This window comes from Hibiscus syriacus, unplaced genomic scaffold, assembly GCF_006381635.1.
Source record: "Hibiscus syriacus cultivar Baekdansim isolate YM2019G1 unplaced genomic scaffold, ASM638163v2 tig00116971_pilon, whole genome shotgun sequence".
NCBI classification, from domain to species: Eukaryota; Viridiplantae; Streptophyta; class Magnoliopsida; order Malvales; family Malvaceae; genus Hibiscus; species Hibiscus syriacus.
Window position 1 is genome coordinate 1,122,018 of NW_024063495.1, and position 21,948 is coordinate 1,143,965.

At 34.6% G+C, this 21,948-nt stretch overlaps 2 protein-coding genes across 2 annotated transcripts; one reads left to right on the plus strand and one right to left on the minus strand.

The window, feature by feature from the left end:
* The first annotated feature begins 1,107 nt into the window (after positions 1-1,107).
* On the plus strand, positions 1,108-1,770 carry LOC120192097 (autophagy-related protein 16-like). Its single transcript, XM_039194947.1, has one exon. The coding sequence runs from the start codon at positions 1,108-1,110 to the stop codon at positions 1,768-1,770; it is 663 nt and encodes a 220-aa protein (XP_039050878.1).
* A 438-nt stretch (positions 1,771-2,208) lies between these two features.
* Positions 2,209-6,668, minus strand: LOC120191738 (CBBY-like protein). Its single transcript, XM_039194657.1, has 8 exons — positions 6,326-6,668; positions 6,178-6,248; positions 5,479-5,637; positions 4,761-4,827; positions 4,007-4,102; positions 3,697-3,743; positions 3,204-3,284; positions 2,209-2,489 (listed from the first exon to the last, which is right to left on the minus strand). The coding sequence occupies exons 1-8, from the start codon at positions 6,629-6,631 to the stop codon at positions 2,366-2,368; spliced, it is 951 nt and encodes a 316-aa protein (XP_039050588.1). The 5' UTR covers positions 6,632-6,668; the 3' UTR covers positions 2,209-2,365.
* Positions 6,669-21,948: the final 15,280 nt, after the last annotated feature.

The window sequence follows — 21,948 nt, forward strand, 5'->3', positions numbered from 1 at the left end:
AAAAATTAATGAAATTCGATAAAAAGGGTAAAATCAATTTTCAAAAAAGTTTCAGGAACAAAAACTGTAGTTTACCCCATTCCATTGAAAACACATGGATCTTGGGGTGAAACTGACGGGTTTCGGGTCGGCTATAAAGCCCATAAAGAAGAAACATATTTCATTTTTCCTCCCCTTCCAAAATCGATCAAAACACCCAAACTTCAAATTCTCTCAATTGTTCTTCATGACACAAATAACATTCAACCCCAAACCCATATTTCAACCGACATTGCCTCGTCGACCGTCATTCATCGACGGTGAGACCCCAAAAAAATTATTTTTCAAAAGCTTTCCATCCCTTTCTTCGAATATACCATTCGTTTTCACAAAAAAGGCTCAGGGAGGGCTAGATCTGAGCAAAACTTTCTGAAAGCCCTCCCTCGATCATCGGCTTTGTCCTTTTTTGAGAGTTTTTTCTAGTCAAAAAAAGAAAAAGAAAAGAGATCAAGCAATATGCAAGAGCAAAACCGAGGTAGGTAAAAAAATAATACCTTTTTATTTCTTGTTTCCTTTTGAATTTTACAAGAATTCCTTGCCTCTTTTCTAGCTTATTTTTGCTTTCTTTTTGCAGGAATTTATAGCCTAAACATTCCTTATTTTCGTTCGGTTTAGTGTTTCATTAGGATAGAAATACATGGTTGTTTTTTTAAATCCTATGAAATCGTGTTTGTTGAGTTGTGGTGGTTGGTTGCGTTGAGAAAACGGGTAGTGGGTTGCGGCTGGGATAAAAACTCTCCAAGCCATCTCGACCGTCGGATGGCCCGTTGATCCGACGGTCCAGGACATACGGCACTGAAGGAAAGCAGTAAACCCTAACTCCATCAAAGCCTTGACATGTGGCCCTGCCTTTGGGTTGAATTGAGCCTACACATAAAACAAAACCAACAAAAAACGTTAAAATAATAATACTATAAATATATATAATATAATATATGTATTATGCAATATAAATACTATACGGTTTAATAACATAATATATGTATGCTATATCACATAAAATAATCAAAAAAATATGTTTACATTATATAATATAAATAGCATATTATATAATGAGGTCGGACGAAAATGCGTAGCTACACTAGCACCGGATCTTTAATCCAAAATCTTTCTGGCTGTCTTGGTTCCGTCCTTGATCTCGCAATTACCCATGACAATAGCTTCGTAATAGCAGCAAGCAGTTCAAACAGGGATGTCAAATCCGGACGAATCTGGCATTCTCTCACAGGTCACAAGGATAAAGTTTGTGCTGTAGATGTGAGCAAAGTATCGAGTCGTCATGTTGTGAGTGCTGCTTATGATCGGACGATAAAAATGTGGGATTTGCAGAAAGGTTACTGCACCAACACTATAGTTTTTCACAGCAACTGCAATGCTCTTTGCTTCAGCACAGTTGGACTGACCATATGCTCGGGTCACGTCGATGGGAATCTCCGTTTGAGGGATATTCAGACCGGAAAATTAGTTAGTGAAGTTGCGGCACATTCTCTTCCCATTACATCTATCTCTCTGTCTCGAAACAGAAATGTTGTATTGACAAGTGGCAGAGATAGTTTGCATAATTTATTCGATATACGATCTTTGGAGTTTGTGGTACACTCAGAGCAACCGGAAGCAGGGTGGCATCTAATTGGAGTCGCTCGTGTATTAGTCTGGATGACAATTATATTGCTGCCGGCTCTGCCGATGGATCCATCTACATTTGGTTGTTATCAAAAGCCGACATTGTAAGAACTCTGAAGGAGCACACTGTTCCAGTTATGTCCTGTACTTGGAGTGGACTCGGAAAACCATTAGCCTCTGCAGATAAGAATGGGGTTGACTGTATCTGGACATGATCCACTGGTTGTACATGGAATGGACACTGACCTAGGGTACTTATCAGAAGCAGGTATGTTCAATATTCTCTATGTTTGAATATGTACTTTGAGGATCCTTGTAGGGTTATATTCCGATGCTATTGTTTGAATATGTCTCATTACAAGTCAGAGTAACATAAACATGGAAAAACAGTATAGTTGTATATATACACGTTTAAAATGATGATTTGTGTGTGGAATTCGCTTTTGGTTGTTCTATTGAATCCGGTTTGATTTCGATTTGGACAATAGTTAACATATTCAACCAGCTTGATTCCATGGCATTATTTAACGTCTTTAGCAGTTTCAGAACCAAGAAATACAAGTTTAATCTAAATTTTCAGTTTTTCAGTGATATTTCAGCAGTCAGTCGCCAAAAGTGACAGACCATTAATGAATAGTTAGACAACAGAAGTAAGCTACTGATCTCAACAAGCAATCATGGAAACAAAATAATATTGTAAGGTTTAACTAACATACTGTTTCTCAAGAAGGCTTGCGCAGAATGCCAGATCGAACCTCTCTTCTGGTGGATCTCCGATGCAATCGAACACTGCATCCGCATTTAAGAAGTCTTCATCGGCTGTGTAACTGCAACCACAGGACCACTCAATGTTAAACATGAATTGTTAATGCTTCGCATCTTCTTTAGTTCTCAAGTAACAAACAAATTCAGCTGACATCAGAAAGAAGGATACTGTAATAGGTCTATATTCTATAATGGCGAATGAACGCGATTATAAAGTAAAAAGAAGTAAAAACAAAGATTAAGATTTATGTAAAAAAATTAAATCGGAAAAAATCACGGGTAAAGAAGAAGTTTCATTTGGAAAACAGATTACAAGAGAATTTACGGTTAAACGCAATTCAGAGTTTAATCAATTTGCTACAAACTCTTAAATCCTAGTATCCATTTATAAGGACAAGAGTCTGATTATAAAGGAAATCTACGTATAAAAAATCTATTCAAACTGAGTTTTCTTTTCTTAATCAACATAAAATAGGAGAAGTAGAGTTTTGTACGGATTTAACAACCTTGTACTACTGGGGTTCTGCCCACGGTCTTTCTCCAAAACAAATCCCCTATTGTTCTTTCTTTCATTTTTTATCAAATCATTTGTATCACGAACTTTTTCAGCCGGATCATAACGGAATCAGTTCACACAACTCTAAAAGATCGGTAATTAGTAGGGCATTACATTCGGTTGATTCGACCAGAGAAAAAAAACAATTGAAACCAATTTAATCATCTAATTCAGCCTATAGTTTAGGAGCACAGATGTCTCATTTGGTAAAGAAATTTACCCGCTCTTTGTCACTATGCAAGTCATTCCAGCCGCTTTGGCAGCAGCAAGTCCTATGGCACTGTCTTCTACAACAACACAGCTATGGAAAAACATCGGGAAGAAAAAAAAATCAGATCTGATCTCCAGTATATATCAACAAATGTAAGATAACAACAGATAAACATAAGCTTTTATAATTACTGATCTTCCAGTATCGAGTATCGGTCAAGCACAATATATGTCTATATTGTTTTAAATCTTTATTTTTCTTAAAGTACTCGTTTCCGGCATCAATATCCAACAAATATCTACACATGAGTACGGAATATGATACTCCGAAGACTCATCATGGGAATCTTGCAGAAAATTAGCCATACCCGTGTTAGACACAGGTTGGACACACTTCTGTGTCTTACTCTCACAGCCGAGTCCGAGTAACATAGATACATATGATGTAATTTGTTAATTTTGCATCGAAAAACATCAGTGAAGGCTACGTTACGATGCAATACCTTGAAGGTTCAACACCGAGTGTGTTTGCTGCTAATGTATAGATGGCCTGCCATAAAGAACATGTACTCTTTAAGGTAATCCATCTTTATGTAGACAAAAATATGAATGAATTTGAACCAAGTAAACTGTAATGAGACACTTGTGAACCACAACGGAATAAAAGTACGGTTAAAGGGTTTCTTTGGCAGATAAATGTCCCCATTTTCTTCAAAAATGTGTCCCAATTAGATATGTCTCGATTAAATTTATAAACGAATGAAAGTTTGTTTTGTAAATATATATAAAAATTAAGAGGGATAAAATACTCACTGGATCAGGTTTCTTACGAGGAACCACATCACCGGCAAAAATCTGTATTTTTTCTGCACGTTCTGGTCCCAGTAAACAAGAAACTACAGCAGAGACCTATAAAAATAGTAATGGACTTGTTTATGAGAAATAGGATTGAGAATTCAAAAAGAACACTGAGTGGCAGGTTTGTTTGAGACTCCACAAATATGCTTTGCTATGTGTTGATGGGAAAATGTTGGTTGTGACGGTTGTAAACGGTCCATCTCTCTCACAGAATCACTGGACGTGATTCTCCGCTCAAACCAGAAGGAGTGAATCATTTACAGATGGGAAAATGTTGGTTGTGACAATTGTAAACGGTCCATCTCTCTCACAGAATCACTGGACGTGATTCTCCGCTCAAACCAGAAGGAGTGAATCATTTACAGTCTCACAACCAACATTTTCCCATCAACACTAAAGCTCCTAAATTAGGAAGTATTTGTGTCTTGCATCCACTAAATAGGTATGAAGATATAATTGTTTAAGAATATGCTAAATACATGGAAAAACTTCTAAAGTGTCGAACCCATACTCATATACCACACGCTCGAGTCTTAGTAACATAACTGCAAATCATCCTTAAACTTGGCAATCTATGCATATGCAATTATTGTGTTCTATATATTTTCTGTTTCAGCAGTGTAAACAACGAAAATAAGTTGTCATGTTTATCACATTACTTCCATGTCTAATAAATGTTTTCTGTCTGTATAAAACCTGATTAGCATACCGCCTTCTCATTGGATGTACTGCACACTGCAACTTTTACTCCTTTCTCCAAAGCTTGATCAATCAATCTGTGTGATATAATCACAAATAACTCGAAAGGCTAGAATCTATCCATCTAAAATATCTCAAAATAACACAAACATTTGAGTACCAAAATGCAATTTTGTAAGATCCGAGTACTAAACACAAACATTTGAGTACTAAAATCAAATGTTATCTGGATTCGAGTGAGTGTCGGATATGATTATGTGTTCAAATAATCAACTTTTCCATGGTATTCTTTGTAAACATGCTAAAGAATCACATCTACGATTAACTCGAACCTGTAACTAATTAAGCGGATGTGATGCCAAACAAACATTTGAGTAACAAAGTTCAACATTACTCGAGAATCTGGTGAGTGTCGGATATGGCATATGGGTATATCTCCCACAATAGGTGTACTTTGGAAAGATCAAACCCATATCAATGTCTGAATAAAAGTAATCAGTTAAAAGATAAAGGTCAACATAGTGATCAAACAATAAAATAAACACTAAAATTTTACGTAGAAAACCTTTAGGAAAAACAGAAGAAAGTTTACTTTTATCAAACTATATTTTCCTACTTTCTTCCAATCAATTTGATTCTAACAAAGTCGAACACAAATGTAAAACACTAACTTTATATGGAACATCATACAGACTGCATAGGTTAAAAGAAGTAAGAGAGGGACTAACTTGGCTACACCGGGACGAAGAGGTAGCAATCTATTTTCAATAAGGGCCATGAACAGCTCGGTTTTTCGTTTATGAAGAGAAGCAATGAATTCCTTTCTTTCTTCTTCACTCTTCGGAGCTTTATCTGGCCACCCTGTCTTGTTAAAGTAAGCAGTCATCCTAAAAAAACATAGAAATAACTTAGTTGCGTTTTGGAATTTAGATTTCAAAAAGAACGTAAATTGTATGATAAAATGTTTGCATTTCTCAAATTCTTGGATTTCATTTCATTCTCATCTTGGATCCTGAGTTATTTATACCTCGTGTATTCATTTCATTCTCACAATTTATAGAATAAATATTATCCAAATCCAAAATTTAATATTCATGATTTCAAATTACTTTAGGTAGAATTTAGGAACTTGGATGTCAGACTTTGGATTGAGCATAATATACATAAAACAGTCTCGTGATTACTTACCAAATATACGGATGTGAGGGATGCCTACTTAGCAGTGAATTTCAAATTCCCAAGGAATTTATGAACCGAACAAATTTATGGTTTTTATACTTTCAAAATATACAGTATGCTGAAATCAACAACTGTAGGCATTTCATTCTTACAATTTTCATGGAAAATGGAATTTTCATATCCAGATTCGAAGCATAACTTCAAGCTCTTATTCATTTGAAAATGAAAGAAAATGTAAAATATATTACCTTTCTTTCCCACCACCAATTTTGAGCAACTCTCCGTACAATTCCACATCCCATGTAACGCCTAATTCTTTCTGCAATTCGCACAATAAAAAAATCCCTACAATTTTTTTTAAAAAATACACAAAAATGAAAAGAGCTTGAAATTTACTTCATCGAAAGTATCATTGAACGAAACCCGGTGGCCATCCTTCTCAGTATCAACGAGAACACCATCGCAGTCAAACAGAAGAGCAGAAGGAAGAGTACTCGAAGATGAAGAAGAAGCAGCCGATGAGCATTTGATCCTGAAAGAAGTAGAAATTTGCTTTGTTGCTGAAAAAGAATAGAGTGAACGAGATGGTGAGTTCTTTGCAATGAATAAACGGCGGTGGCCGAAAGGGGAATCTTTGGGTTTAACAGAAGAAGAAGATGAAGGAATTGGTGGCAGTGAAAGAGAGATGGCGGCGGAAGCCATTTTCACAGCTGTGATTTTCAAGCTGTGATTTTTCTTTTCTCTCTCAGCATATCCGCCACAATTTCCCACGAAAAACATATCGGTCTTTCAACGTTGAATTGAACCGGATCGGGTCGACAATATAAAACAAAGGGTAAACTACACGTTTAGTATCCCCAACTATTACTTTTGTTCTGTTTTGGTCACTTAATTATTATGTTTTCAAAATCATATATAACATTATATTTAATTTTAATAACACACTATTAAAAAAGTAACATAATTGTTGACGATATATTTTTTAAAAAAAGGGTAAATTATGCATTTAGTATCTAAACTATCAATTTTTCTGTTTTATATCTAAACTTTCAATTTTTTAAAATCATACTTAAATTTTACTTTTTGTTTCATTTTAATATCACGTCCTTAAAAACTTAACGTGTTTAGTACATAAACTATCAATTTTGGTCCGTCTTAGTGCCTAAATTTTCATTTTTTTTTCAAAACTTAAGTATGATTTAGGTACTAAATGTGTTTTGGTACCTAGACTTTCATTTTTTTCAAAGCTTAATGGTGGGGTACTAAAATGAAATATAAACTAAACTTTAGGTATGGTTTTGAAAAAATTGAAAGTTTAGGTACTAAAACGGATCAAAACTAATAGTTTAGGTATTAAATGCGTAATTTACCCTAAAAAATTAATGATGACATGGCCTTACCAATTATGATACATCAACATCACTGCTAATTTTTAACATGGATTACTAAAATGAAACCAAAACGTAATATTAAGTATGATTTTTGAAATAAAAATAGTTGAGTGACTAAAATAGAATAAAAGTGATAATTAAGACTAAACTTGTAATTTACTCTAAAATGAATATTTCAAAGTTTTTATGGGAATTAGATCATTGTCTTATTTAAATAAATATTTAATAATAAAGGAGTATTTTTATTAAATTTTAATTGAAATTGTAGAAATTAGTGTGATTTTATTATTTTTTAGTATAATGATGATTAACTATTTGAATGAGATTTAATAGAGTTTTTAAAATTTATTGTTCAATTTAATTTAATGACAATTGTTTTTAATTAGAGTTATTATATTCTGTCTTACACGACAAAAATTAAGTAGAATGATAAAAAAATATATAAATTATATAAAATTTTGAATTCAGATTTTATAGATAAGAAATAATATTAAGAAAGTTTACCTTCAAAACATGATTAAGTTGATTTGAGATATTTATGTCCTCTCGATTCATTGAAGGGTAATTCTGGTCGGGTTCCTATAAGCCAGCTAACCAAGTTTATCAAGAGGGAAGATGCAGGTTCATGGGATTCTTGGGATGATGGCTCTCTTCAGCAGCTTAGGAAGATTCTGAGCACTAAGCATGCCAAAAGTCACGAGAGAGACGATGCATTTTCAGATGATACGTCCCGGCAGCAGCTTAGGAAGAATGGCCTCACACAAATATCTAGTTCAGCACCACCGACTTCGACCGGCCTCTTTAATGCCCATGGAAGGGGTGCAAGATGACTTTCAAGTGGGCATGGGCTCGAACTGAACACATAAGGGTTCACACAGGTGCTCGCCCTTAAGTGTGTGCCGAGGAAGGCTGTGGCCACACATTCCGTTTTGTGTCAGATTTCAGTCGTCACAAAAGGAAGACCGGTCATTCAGCAAAGAAAGGCAAGAGAAAACCCGAAGCGCGAAAACTATAAAATTAACACTTCTGATGAACCTGTTGCCATTCAGGTTGAAGAGAATGGTAGGTTAATTATGTTGAATAGTAGGGTTAGGATTTGCCCCATTGTTGCCATTCAGAGAACTGTTGATTATGTATTGTCATTGGGTTTCATCATGCCCATTCATTCACTTGCAATCAAGGCTGAAGATACTCATTTTTTTTCATTTGAATATTATTTATATTATTATTATTATTATTAATAAATAGTTTTACAGGCTCATTTACAAATCCTGAAGCCCAAAGAAATGCAAACCCAACCCGGTTGAGAAATCCTAACCCTTCTAGGGTTTCCCCAAGCTGCCAGCCGCCGTTGGGAAGATGAGCAGCCACTTAATCCTTTGCTGCCAGGTGATCCAACCGACGCTACCGACGTTTCCACTGCCAGGTGCTTCAACTACAACGTCGCCGTCCTCAACAGCTGCCACGACGCCCGTCGAAGCCCCCAGAAGAGTCATTCCAGCCGTCCACGCGTCCCATTCTTCCGTGAGTCACCACAAGTTCGGTGACTCACCAAAGTTTACTCCTTTAACCAGTCTAAAGCCATCATCGTGGTGGCCTATAAAAATGGCCACCATACCTGTGAAAAAGAAAAAAAAACGGGGAGTGACCGAGAGATACCGAGCAAAACAGAAGAAAAAAAAAGCCAAACACAGAAAAAAAGAGGAACCACCAACAACAGACAGCAACAAGAACACGAACCCACAGCAGCCAATATAACAGAAAGAGAAGAAAAGAAGAGAGAGCTTACTCTGTCATTGGAGGCTTTCCTAGATCTAGGAAATTCTAAGGGCTTTTAAGATAAATAGAGGTCGTATTCGGCCTTAGGAAGTGAAGATCTACATTTTGGTGTATTTTGAGTTTTCCGGCCACCGTGAACAGTGGCCGGCGGCGGCGGTTATTGTCGGAGCAAGGCGGCCGGTGAGTGGCCAGTTCTCTCCCCCGGTGGATGATTTTAGAGAGAAGGGGGAGAAATTCTCTCCTAAGAGAGAAAGAAAAGAAAGAAAATGAAAAGCTTTGGCCCTTAAGGGCCGGTTATAGGGTTTTTATACCCTCATCAAAACGGCGTCGTTTCGATGAGGGTGTATGCGTAATTTCGCACATGGTAAAATCATTTACTAAGCCATCTCAGTTTGTAACTTTTACGTTTTAGTCACTGGAATGATTTTCTGGACATTTTAATTTTTTCTTCGAAATTTATTTTATCGTATTTTAGTCCATACCAGTATACATATATTTTAGATTAAATACTAGATTTAGTCCCTCATGTTTTGATAAATTTCAGTTTAAATTCTCAATAATTAATAAGGCTAAATTACATTATTAGCACTTATATTTTTTATTTTTTTTTGAGTTAAAGCTTTTAATTTTAATTAAGTTTTATTTTAATCACATATTAGTAATTAGGGGCTAATTACACTATTAGTAATTATAATTTTATAATAATTTGAATTATGTTCATTAAATTTTGATATTTTACAGTTTATTCCTATTGTTTTAATTTTTATTTGTTTTAGTCACTTTTAAATTGCAATTTTAATTTTTTTTATTACACTATATGTTCCAATACTTTAAATTATAGTTACTTATATACCTTTCCTTAAATCACGTATTAATTTAAATAGTTGTAGTTGAAAAAGTGCTTTTGTTTATTATAAGACTTTGATGTTGATTAAATGGAAAATTACTTACCCTCAATCGTGTAAACCAAATCTCTGCTTTTGCATTGAATTATTTTAGCTATATATTTAGGGCCAATACCATAATTAGTCCTTAATGTTTTTTATTTTATATAGTTCGATAATTTTTATTTTTTATTTATATACTTTACAATTAATTTCATAATTTTAATTTCTTTTAATCATTATTATTGCAATATTATTTTATTTTACTTTTATATTCAATTATTGCTTCAATTATTATTTTTATTATCTTAGTCATAAAATATATAATAAATAATATTATTTATTTGTTTTTCTATGAAATAAAAATTATTTATGAACTATATGTTTAAATTTATTCTATATTATTTTAAGAAATATTTTAGTTATTTATTTATTTTTTAATGTTGAAGGAAAGAGATGTCTTAAAGTAATAGAAGCCCTTTTCTAAATATTTTTAAATAAATATATCTTACTATATTAAAATAAATTTTTTAAATGTTAGTATTTATTTTTTTTAATATCAAAGAAAAGAGTTGTCTTAAGATACCTAGAAGCCCTTTTCTGATATTTCCAAATAAATAAATATTTTACTTATAAATATATAAATTAATATTTAAAATTATTTTTGCAAATAAAAAATTTGAATTTAAATTCTATATTAGAGACAATTTATAATTAAAAAGTACCAATTTGGGCGTTGTAGGGTGCTAATCCTTCCCTAAACATAACCGACCACGAATCTTTTTTTAAAGAACGAATTTTTGGTTATAAACGCATATCAGTTCATCTTTTAACTGATGTTTTCTTAAAACTCTTTTAAAAGATAATTTTTAGGTATTTGACCTACCTGACCCAAAAGGCCGATGGTGACTCCCAAATTATTTTAAAAAAAACATTATTAACATCACTTTTCCTGCCAAGTAAAAAAATTCGTGCCCGGACGAAAACCGGTTACGACAGCTTGGCGACTCCGCTGGGGATTGTCAAACTTTAAACTTAATTATAAATTGTCTCTATTAATTAGAAATTAAAAATTCATTTATTTAATTTTTAATTCTTTTCTTTCAAATTTTTATTACTTATTATTTTTATATTATTTATTAATATTTTTTCAGGTATTAATTATTTTATTTATCTGTTAGAGGTTTGAACATTTCTCCTCACACACAACACTTGCATTGCATAAGCTTTTTAATTAAGTTTGTCCCTTTTAAGTGGGAGTGAAAGCGACGTCTTCGTGAGAATTTATTCTCCGTGTCAGACCTAGCAAGTAACTTTCGGGGTTCAATTGCTCTATGTCTTCGTGAGAATTTATTCTCCGTGTCAGGCATAGAGAAATGTGTCCCCTCGAATTGAACTCAATCCGCTTAAGTCTGTAATGGACTAGGATTGAGGGTTTGACAGCCCAAGGGGGCATCAACAAGGACAATTCGAGTGCCTTTACTCCTAGAACTGAAACTCTGCATATAATAAACCCTAGAAATTCACCTAATCTAAGACAGTACTGAAACCCTCTCCATAGGTGTACACAAAGGAGAAATAAGCTCTAGCTTTTAATTTATTTTTCTCTCTGAATAAATTCCTGCGAATTAGTAATCATGTTGTTAGGTTAATTTTTCCAAACAAAGCATGGAACTAGAAAGCATGAGGTTAGGATATATTATATACCACGATAGGTAGAATATTTTCTTTTCATTAATTAGTACTTACCAATTTATTTATTTCTTTTCTCATTTTTATTTTTCATACATTTTGTTTTGTTTTAACTTGTTTATATTGATTTATTTTTGTTTTGTGTCTGCATTACATGATCATGGCATAACCAAAAGGTGTTGACTTAAAAGACTGTTCATCAAATTGAAAAGAAATCGTAAATGGACAAAAAGTTTTATGCTCAAAAAAAATATGATGCGGCCAAGGAAAGACATCCTGAAGAAACTACGAGGATCGAGGGAAGTTCTGTATATAGAGAACCGGTTATATTAATACCAAAAGTATTACACAAAGATCCTACCAGATTGATACCAAAAGCAGCCTATGGTAAGAGCATCAGTCAGGGCATTCAGAGTGGAGGAGGTTTTTACGAAGCTCAAGCATGTTATTTGAAGGACTTGAACGACCAAAACAAGAAATTGAGCACAGAAATGAAAACCATGCATGGAGATTTTCAGAAGATCAGTCAAGCCTTTCAAAATGCTGGCCTAGGAAGCACCCCAGAAGAGTGGATCACAGGGGTCACCAAGCTGAAAAAGAACTGCAACTTATATGAAGATCTTGTTCAAGAACTTCTTGGACAGAAAGGTTCTCTTACAAGGGAAAATGAGCAACTCGAGAAGTGACACAAAGATGAAGGAGAATGTCATAGGAAGAAGTTGCAGTCCAGACAAGCAATATGTCCCTTAAGCTGATAGACTAATTTGGCTTTGGAGAAGTTAGGAATGAAATATATCCCTATATGTAAAGTTTTGTTTGATGTACCGAAACTTTTGCGTTCAATGAAATCTGTTCTAAGATGATCACTCTTGAGTAACACCTTTTCATACATGCATTTGTATTTTGCATTTGTACATTTTTACGTTTGTATTTACATTTACATTTTTAAATTTACATCATGCATTAAAACATATTTAATTAAATAATAATGTTTATTTATTTTCAATATCAAAGAAAAGGGCAGTCTTAATATAACTGGATGTCCTATTCTGGTATTTTAAATAATTTACATTTACATTTTTACAATTCCATATTTACATTTGGCATCTTTGCATTTGTATTTTATGTTGCTTTTATATTGCACAATTTTTTTATTGTTACATTCACATATTTACATTTGCCTTTGGCATCTTTGCATTTTTTATGTCATAATACATTAAAACATTCATTCATTAAAATAAGGATTTCAAACGAAGTGATCTTGGTTTTTCCTTGAAGCAAGAACGCTCAGCACAACACAAGAAAAATGTCTAAAGAAACTGAGGATAGGCTAGCCAAATTTGAGATAGAGCAGAAAGAAATACAAGAGGAATTAAGGAGCAAGTTGGCACAAATTGAAGCTAATATCACAAATTCTCATATCGATCTACTGAACAATATGAAAGAAATGATTGAGAAGCACCAGACAGCTGGAAAGAGTCTTGTTGAAAACCCCACAAATTCTTTGGGTGTTACACCTGTTCATATTCCTGAGTTCACCTCTGTACCCCAGGAAATTCAATCACCAATTTACTTTGCTGTTAAGAACTCACCATATCAAGCTGGAGCATCATTCCCCACTGATTGTCCTACTACTTCTGAGTTGAAGCCTGATGAATTTTGTATTAGTAATGAGGTCCTTGACCTAAACAAATCAGTTGAGAATGAAAAATTCACTCAACGACTGGAAAATATAGAAGAGGTGATAAAATCTATAGAGACAGTTGAGTCACTTTATGGGTTTGATGCCAAAGAACTAAGTTTGGTCCCTGGCCTGGTTATTCCAACAAATTTCAAGGTTCCAGATTTTGAGAAGTATAATGGGACCACATGCCCTTCATATCACTATGTATTGTCGTCGTATGACTGGCTATGTAGAGAATGAAAAGTTGTTGATCCACTGTTTCCAAGACAGTTTATCTGGGTCTGCATCTAGATGGTATAATCAGCTAAAACGTACTCAAATACGTTCTTTGAGGGATTTAGCTCAAGCTTTTTTGGGTCAATACAAGCACATGACTGATATGGCCCCTGATCGAACAATGTTGCAAAGCATGAATATGAAGTGCAATGAAAGCTTTCGACAATATTCACAATGATAGAAAGACGTTGCTTCTCAAGTACATCCACCATTGACTGAAAAAGAGTTCACTACTTTGTTCATCAGCACATTAAATTTTCCTTATGTTAATCACATGATAGGGGTTGTCCCTAATAATTTCTCTGACATCATCATATGGAGAAATCATCGAATGGCTATCAAGAATGGCAAGATAAGAGGCTCTGACAATACTAAAGTCAAAAAAGAAGTTGGGGTTAATACAGTGAGTCTTATTCAGTTAAACATGGTGCCAAACCTTATAGAGTGATCAAGAAGAAAAAGAATGTGCAGGGATTTCAATTTCCTCCCTTCACTGTTCGAGTGAAAAATTGAATCCAAAAATGCTCTCAGCCAGATCAATTACTCCACAACTTGATCAATCACAGTGGCCTCCAAATGAGAATTGGACCTATAAGAAAGTTCCTTGGATAAATCAGACTGGAATTCCAAATTGTTCAGCTAAGGTTCCTGGTAATCTTAAGGGAAATTTCCAAGACCCTTTAGAGCAAGCAATTCAAAAATGTAAGATAAAAGAAGGGATTAAGGTTCAATGTTCAGAAACCGTTGTTGAAACAGAAACTAATGTAACCAAATCCTACGAAGTATATCGGGCACAAGAAAATGGGAAAAGAAATCAAAAGGCTCCCATGGATGTAATTCGAGATTGGCCTATAGGTCTAAAAAAGAATGAGGCAGATATCACCCAGAAGACACCTCAGATACATGTATCAGATTTTCCGAAAACCAGTAAGGCAAAGGATAACTTAAGAAATCTGGTTAATATTACCCCAGTTATAGCTGAAATGAGCATTCAGAAATCCCTCGATAACATGAGAACATTCATTCGTTCAGAACGATCAAAGAAAGTGATAGCCTCGCGAGCGAGAAAAACTCTAAAGGTGTTTCAAGAATCTATCTCAGACATGTACCCTCATTTGGTTAAAGGTCAATACATTACACCAAGATTGGTGAAGGTGTCACCAAAGCCTTATGCCCATTGCTATGATCAAAATAGCTTCTGTAATTTTCACTTGGGAGTATCTGGACATTCAACAGGGAATTGTTGGTCACTGTTAAAGGAAATAGAGACGCTCGTTAACAAGGGAGTCTTGACACAAGAAATGATCAAGAAATGGGGGCAAATAAGGATAAAAATCATGGGCCAAGTACACACCCAACAATAGAGGAGTAATGATGCATAAACAAATGGAAGTGTTATCTACCACTGTAGTACTTTCTATTTTTAGCATCTTGTTTGAATATTTTTTGTTCCTTTCTCCGCCTTTTGTGCAATAAATAAATATGTGTTTCTTTTATGGTTATGAGCAAGGAGTCAAATTTTAATCTTGAGATTATTGAGTATCAAGTAGATTAAATATTCTTTTAATTTTTCAAGAGTTATAGATCTATTGGCAAGTGGTAAAATTATATCTTCAATATCCCATCCAATGCCAATTACTCAAACCAAATCCTGACACTACAAAGATTCTGAAGAAATGTCTCCACCTGTTTTTGAGACACCTACTCCAGATGTTTACCTTTTCGGGTATAGTTGATTGATGATACTACATTCCACTATATACAGACTTCAAAAGTCACACATTTGTCTTTCCGAACACAAAACCATCATAAACCAAAAGACCTCAAAAGAACCAAACTTTCAATTATCCGTGAATCTTACTACAAGAAGAGACGAGATGAGGCATCAGGGACCAACTCATTGAACATAATTTTGAGTGATTGGAGTATACTCAGAGAAAAAAAATGATTGATTGAAATAAATATGTCATGCATTAATTACATTTTTCATGTAAGTAAAGTTAATCTTGAATATTCATTCCCCTAGAGATACCTCTTTTTACAAAGATTTCTATGTATGAGATGACTAACTTCGCGCACAGATCAAGCACGCCAACTCAGTGTCATATCACCCAAAGATGAATGGGGCATTTGCAAGAGCAAATAACAACCTTAAGAGAATCATTACAAAGACCACTGAAGCTTACAAGGATTAGCACGAGAACCTTTTGCCTTATATGCATATTGAATTACTGTGCGAACATTTACTGGGGCAACATCTTATTGTTTAGTCTATGGGATGGAAGCAGTATTACCAATTGAAGTTAAGATCCCATCATTTTGTATCCTAAAGGAGGACAAATTGGAGAAGACTGAATGTATCTAAGCTCGATTTAATCAATTAAACCTTATTGATGAGAATCAATTGAAAGCTATTTACCATGAGCAAATGCATCAGAAATGGACAAGAAAATACATCCAAAAGAATTCCAAGAGGATGATCTAGTGCTGAAAAGATTTTGCCTATACATAAAGATTTCCGGGGGGAAATAGATGCCTAATTGGGAAGGGTCATACGTTGTAAAGAAGGCTTTTTTTCCGGAGAAACGTTGATCTTGGCAAAAATGGATGAGAAAGTTCTGAGAAACCAAATAAACTTAGATTCTGTCAAGAAATATTATACTTGAAGAAGAAAAAAGGACAAAAAGGAAAAAGAGGTGAAAAAAGAAAAATCCAGCAAAGAAAGAAAAAAAGAAAGAAAAAAAAGGAAAAAGAAAAAGGGAGAAATTGAATCAAGATGGGTGACTCCAGAGAGCCTCAAGTTACAAGATGGATCAAGTACAATTAATTCAGATATTCATATTCAACAAGAAGAGCAAGAAATGATGAAGATATGAAAAAATGGAAATGAATCCAAATTTGGCATTTTAGAGGGATCCAGATGATGGAAAAATTCCCAACAAGGCAGATCCAAGTCAAGCAAAGCAAGAAGGCATCTAAAGAGAATATCTTCAGATTTCATTCCGCCTCTCAAGATTGATTTTTATTTGCAAAAATTGGTTTTTAAAATCTTTAATGCATGATATAAAAAATGATAAAAGGGGGGTTCAAGATGTAAATTTTTAAATAAACATCTTGAAACCAAAGGAGGATTCGAGTTGAAAACCTGAAAAGGCGGCTTGAATATTGAATGGTGCAACAACGACATAAGAGACGATTTTAAGCTCTTAAAAGAAGCACCGCACATCCCAAAGACGTTCCTGAGATTTTGGAAACGAGAAGCATCTTTACAAGATGAGCATAACAACCTTTTCTTCAAGTCAGTGGAAGCCAAAGCGACATACTGAACCAACTTGAAAGAACCTACTTTACCAAAATCAACCTACACCTCAAATCAGTCAATAATTTTGACACTTGCCATAGGACTATGATTTTTGAATGATTTAAAAGTGTAGTTGATTTATTTGATATTAATTAAATTCATTGTTTATGATTATATTGTGAACCTGAAAGGGGTAATACTTTACAAAATTCTTTCATTCTTCAATAAAGAAAGGAGAAAAAAACATTTTCAAACAGGACAGTCTCAAATGAGGAAGTTCTTTGAAGCAATTGTTGCTTATTCTACCTCTGTTGTAGAAAAAGAATGAACGAGGCCAGAATAATGAAGCACTTCACATTTTTGAAGGCAAGTGGTCCAAGAATCCAGAAAACCTGGAGAATTGAACTTGTGACACTCTCCGATGACATTATTAGCAGCTCATCAAGAAAGATTATCGTTTATCTCATGCTGAGGGCGATAAGCATCACCAGACAGATTATTTTCCCCAACCATCAATTCATGTTCTCTAGAAGATTACATCATAGAGCCATGAACAAGTCACTACCTGCACTCTGGTTATACCGTGATACTGGCTCAAGTCTTGATACATCATTGCTACTTCTTCTATGCCGATCACTTTCTTTGTCAATATGATATTCATTATGTCCTTCAGAAGATTGCTGAATTTGAATTTGAGGACTTATGGCACAGAATAAGACATTGAACAGAATCTACCCTTATAGGTCTTTTATATAGGGTAACATTGGTTACAGGATTCCAAAATTTGAAGATGACCAGTTTTACTACCAACTAAACCGTTCTATGATTCGAAAAGAGTGGGATATATTGGAGCAGCTGAAGAGAGAGTTGTCGTAGCAGTCATTGCAAGAAAAAACACCAAAAAAAATCTTCTAGTTCATCCTGATTATGTTTATTTCTTCCAGTAAGGTTGTTACACTTGATGCCACCGACAACAAGGTCGAGTCCGTTAAATCTACTCATCAATTGCTCCAACCGATCTTCATTCAGTTCTTGCACATCTGTTTTCAAATATATGCCAAGACAGTAGAATGCGACCTTTGCATCACTGATCCCAGAGAAAAGAGACAGGACATTGATACCACCATGGAACATGTCTCTATACAGATCCTCATGTATGGTTTTTAGGGAAACCTAGAAGCATTTCCACCACATCAGGTTCAAGTGGAACAACTTTATTCCTTCCAACCCATACCAGATTCCATTTTGGCATTCATCAAGAATATACTTATGGACACTCGAAGATGGCTCATCATCACAAGCTTCAAGAACCTTGCGGATCTTTTCTGTCAATTTGGCACTTCCTGTACATGTTTGTAAACAGTTCAACTTTGTTCTTGGATCCCAGGAAGGCCATCATTTCTTTGTCAATAGAAAAATATCATGTATAGTGCATGGAGAAAACAAAATAAGAGGAAATCTGTTCTCAATTGGAAGATTATAAATATAGCCCCTTTTCAGTATAGCAGCATGAAAATGCTTCAAATCTACAAATTCTGGCTCTACATCGAATAAGTACTGTGATATTCCAGTCCAAACATTAACTGGAGCAAGTGCCACATTCTCGTAGTAGAAATAAGAAGACCAAATAGCAACTTCTGGAAGTGTTCTTTGAGTTATCTGATCTGGTTTGGTATGAACCTCAAAACCAATCATTAGATTTGAAAGATGAATTTGCTCATAGTAGAAATAAGGAGACCTAATAGCATCTTCTGGAAATGTTCTTTGAGTTATCTGATCTGGTTCGGTAGGAACCCCAGAACCAATCATTGGAATTGAAAGATGAACTACATGATCGTCTTCATTAAGAAGCTTCTTTTCAAGCTTCCTCTGCTTCTTCCTTTTCCACAAATCATTGCCCGAGTTTCACATTTTCCTGTAATTGGGATCATTGCATAATGGCTTCCTATCTTCTATCGGAAGAAGTGTGCCAGTAGCCTTAGCCATTTGAGCAGCACATATAAAATCTGTCAACTCTGTAATTGATGAATCCAGACCACATCTCTCCATGGCTATTGAAGCCTCAACATATGAATATCCTGTTTTTGTCAAGTATAACAGTTTATTCTCCTCATCAGAATCAGAATTCAGGATTTCCTCGGTATCAGAAAGAACTATCAATATCTGTGAAATCATCCTGAAATATTACTTCATAATCAGATGAGTTGTTATCAGAATCAACATGTTGCATGGGTGTGGATTTTTCAAGAGCATTGTATATGTAGTCTTGCTATTGCATCAGATTACTGTTTGCATAAATTGGTTTCTCTCCTATGGAAAAGTATACTTCAGAGATGGCCTTCACTGAAAGATGATAAGCCATTGTGTCAGCCTGGAACGGATTACCAAGTAATTTATACTACTCTGTCTTACTAGATCCCTCCAGATACAGAAAATGGTCACCTTATTCAGAAGACACATATCTCAGACGTTTCTGTCAGAATGATTGAGTACTTCTTAAATTTGTGAAAACATGAAGAGAATTTCTCCAGTTACTTGACAATACTACTGTTTAGTGACACCAGAATGAGATTATTCAAGATAAACAGATTTGGGGCACGAATAAAGCTACAAGTACCTACAACAGTTCATTGTCAAAATTGGACCTCGTGGGGATCATGACATTTCAGTCAAACAGACATTGAGAGTGAATCAGACAAATCTAGAGGGACATCTTGAGGGCCCATTTCAATCAGAAATAGAATATTGGGGCATTTTGAAGGCTCACAACATAATGAATATTTGGGCATTCTTGGAGGCTCATCTCAACAAGAAATAATGTTAAGCACACTTTTAACATCTGTATCAGCAAATGTTGGGGCATTTTAAAGGTTCCTTCAGACAGATCCATGTGGGGCATTTTGAAGGACCAGATTAACAAGAAGCAAATGTCGGGCATGCTGAAAGCCCATTTCAATCAGAATTAGAATTGTTGATGCATTTTTGAATATTTGTATTAGCAAATGTTGGGACATGCTGAAGGCCCACATCATTATGTGTTAAAAATCATTGACTTGAGCAGATATTTCTAATGAGACAGAAAAATATGAAGAATGAAAATGGTGAAACAATAACAGTCAATCTGACTACACATAATTGCTTCGTTCATCAGGCAGTTGCATTAGGGTCTTGTTGTTGAACAAATATCTACTCAGCAAATATATTTTCAAATACCCAATCTTCTTAACCATGTGTCACATGACATGTTTTCTTTGTTAAGCTACATCATGGTTGCATGAATAAAGATGGTCCCCTTGTAGACTATTCGATCCAAGGATTAGTTCCTCGAGATTTCGAACTCTGAATTTGGCCTTTTGTGTGTCGATGATAATTGAAAATATTTCTTTGAGATTCTTGTCAGTTAGTTTCAACCATACCGTTGAGGTTACGAAGCTGTTTTTCACATCAGTTTTGTTTACTTGATGACATTAAAGAGAGAAGCTCATGTATATTGCTCTTTCCCGATGTTACTGGGGTTATCATTGCCAGCTAGACTGAACCGAGTTTTCATCTATTTGGTTTATCATGTGCGTTTCATCCCCAGCATCAAGAATTCTACGGATATTTTTCCATACATGGCTCTTATAGTGGGTGTGTTTCTAATTCCTACAATGCTCATTACAGAAGAAACGTGATCAGTATTACATTTCCCTTGCCCGAGATGATATCAAGAGTAATTAGTGTCTTCTATTCAATTCGACACCAGCATATCTTGTGAATTTGACCAACTTTTTGTTCATACCAACATCACACTTGAATCCCCATTGAGTTTTGTTCTCAAATGGTCTTGTGACATCATACAAAAACTTTGAACACCATGCAAAGAGATTCAATGATTGAGAAATCTTGGCATAAGCCAAAAAAAAGATGAATGTGTTGTCAAATGCTTTACGAACATTTGAGCTGAAACCATATGAGATGAAGAATATGTTGTCAAATGTTTTACGAACTAGTTATTCTGATGTTGAACCAATGTTGTGATCATATGGTTTCCATTTTTGATCCAAGATGAAGTTTGTCTTCTTCAACTTCAAGATTATAAGTTGAGATATGATGAAGATTTCTTTCCGCAGAATGAGAGTTGAAATTTTAACAAACAAGAAACTAAGGTTGAACTACAGGTTGTTGTTAAGCATCTCGACATGATATGGTCCAAGTTGCCTTATTCAAGATCTGATTTAAATGTGGGGACAGGAAAGGAATTGAGATAAATTCTCCTTGTGATGTGTTTCAATAGTTAAATTAGAACAGACTCTAGTTAAATTAGAACAGACTCTACTCTCCTAATTAATCCATGCTGAGTCAAACATATCTACATCTACATCTACATTCTTCAAAGATGATAGATTCTCTCTTCAAAGATGATAGATTCCTTTTTAAAGATGACAGATTCTCTTTTCAAAGATGAAAGCTTTATCGGATTTCTGCACAACTCCAAGCAAAGAAAGTTGGTTTTATCCAAGACAAAATGGGGCATCAAGGTCATAGTTCTGACTACGACAAGAGTTCCACAAATGAAACAATTCTTCTGAGACTTTCATGAAGCAAAGAAGACATAAAGATACAAGTTGATCAGATGGTTCTTCAAAATGCAAGCTTGATAGCATAAGTTGCTACACTGATATCCAGATGTGACACTGACAATAAATGATGAAGTGAAGGAAAACCAAGTTCACCATTTTGAAGTCAAATGAAGATTGCATCAACATTCATGCATCATATTTAGGCATTTGCAAAAATAGGTGCATTTTCATTCATTTTATCCATGTTGAATTTTGACATGAATTTCAAAGATTTTAGCAAAGATTTAAATCCATCATTCAATGGATCAACATTGCAAGTAGAGTTCATAATAAGAAGAACTCATCTGAAGAAAGAAGAAGAAGTTCATAATGAGAAGAACTTGTTCAACTTTTCGCTTGAATTCATCATTTGATGGATCACATTACCAGGTCGAGTTCATAATGAGAAGA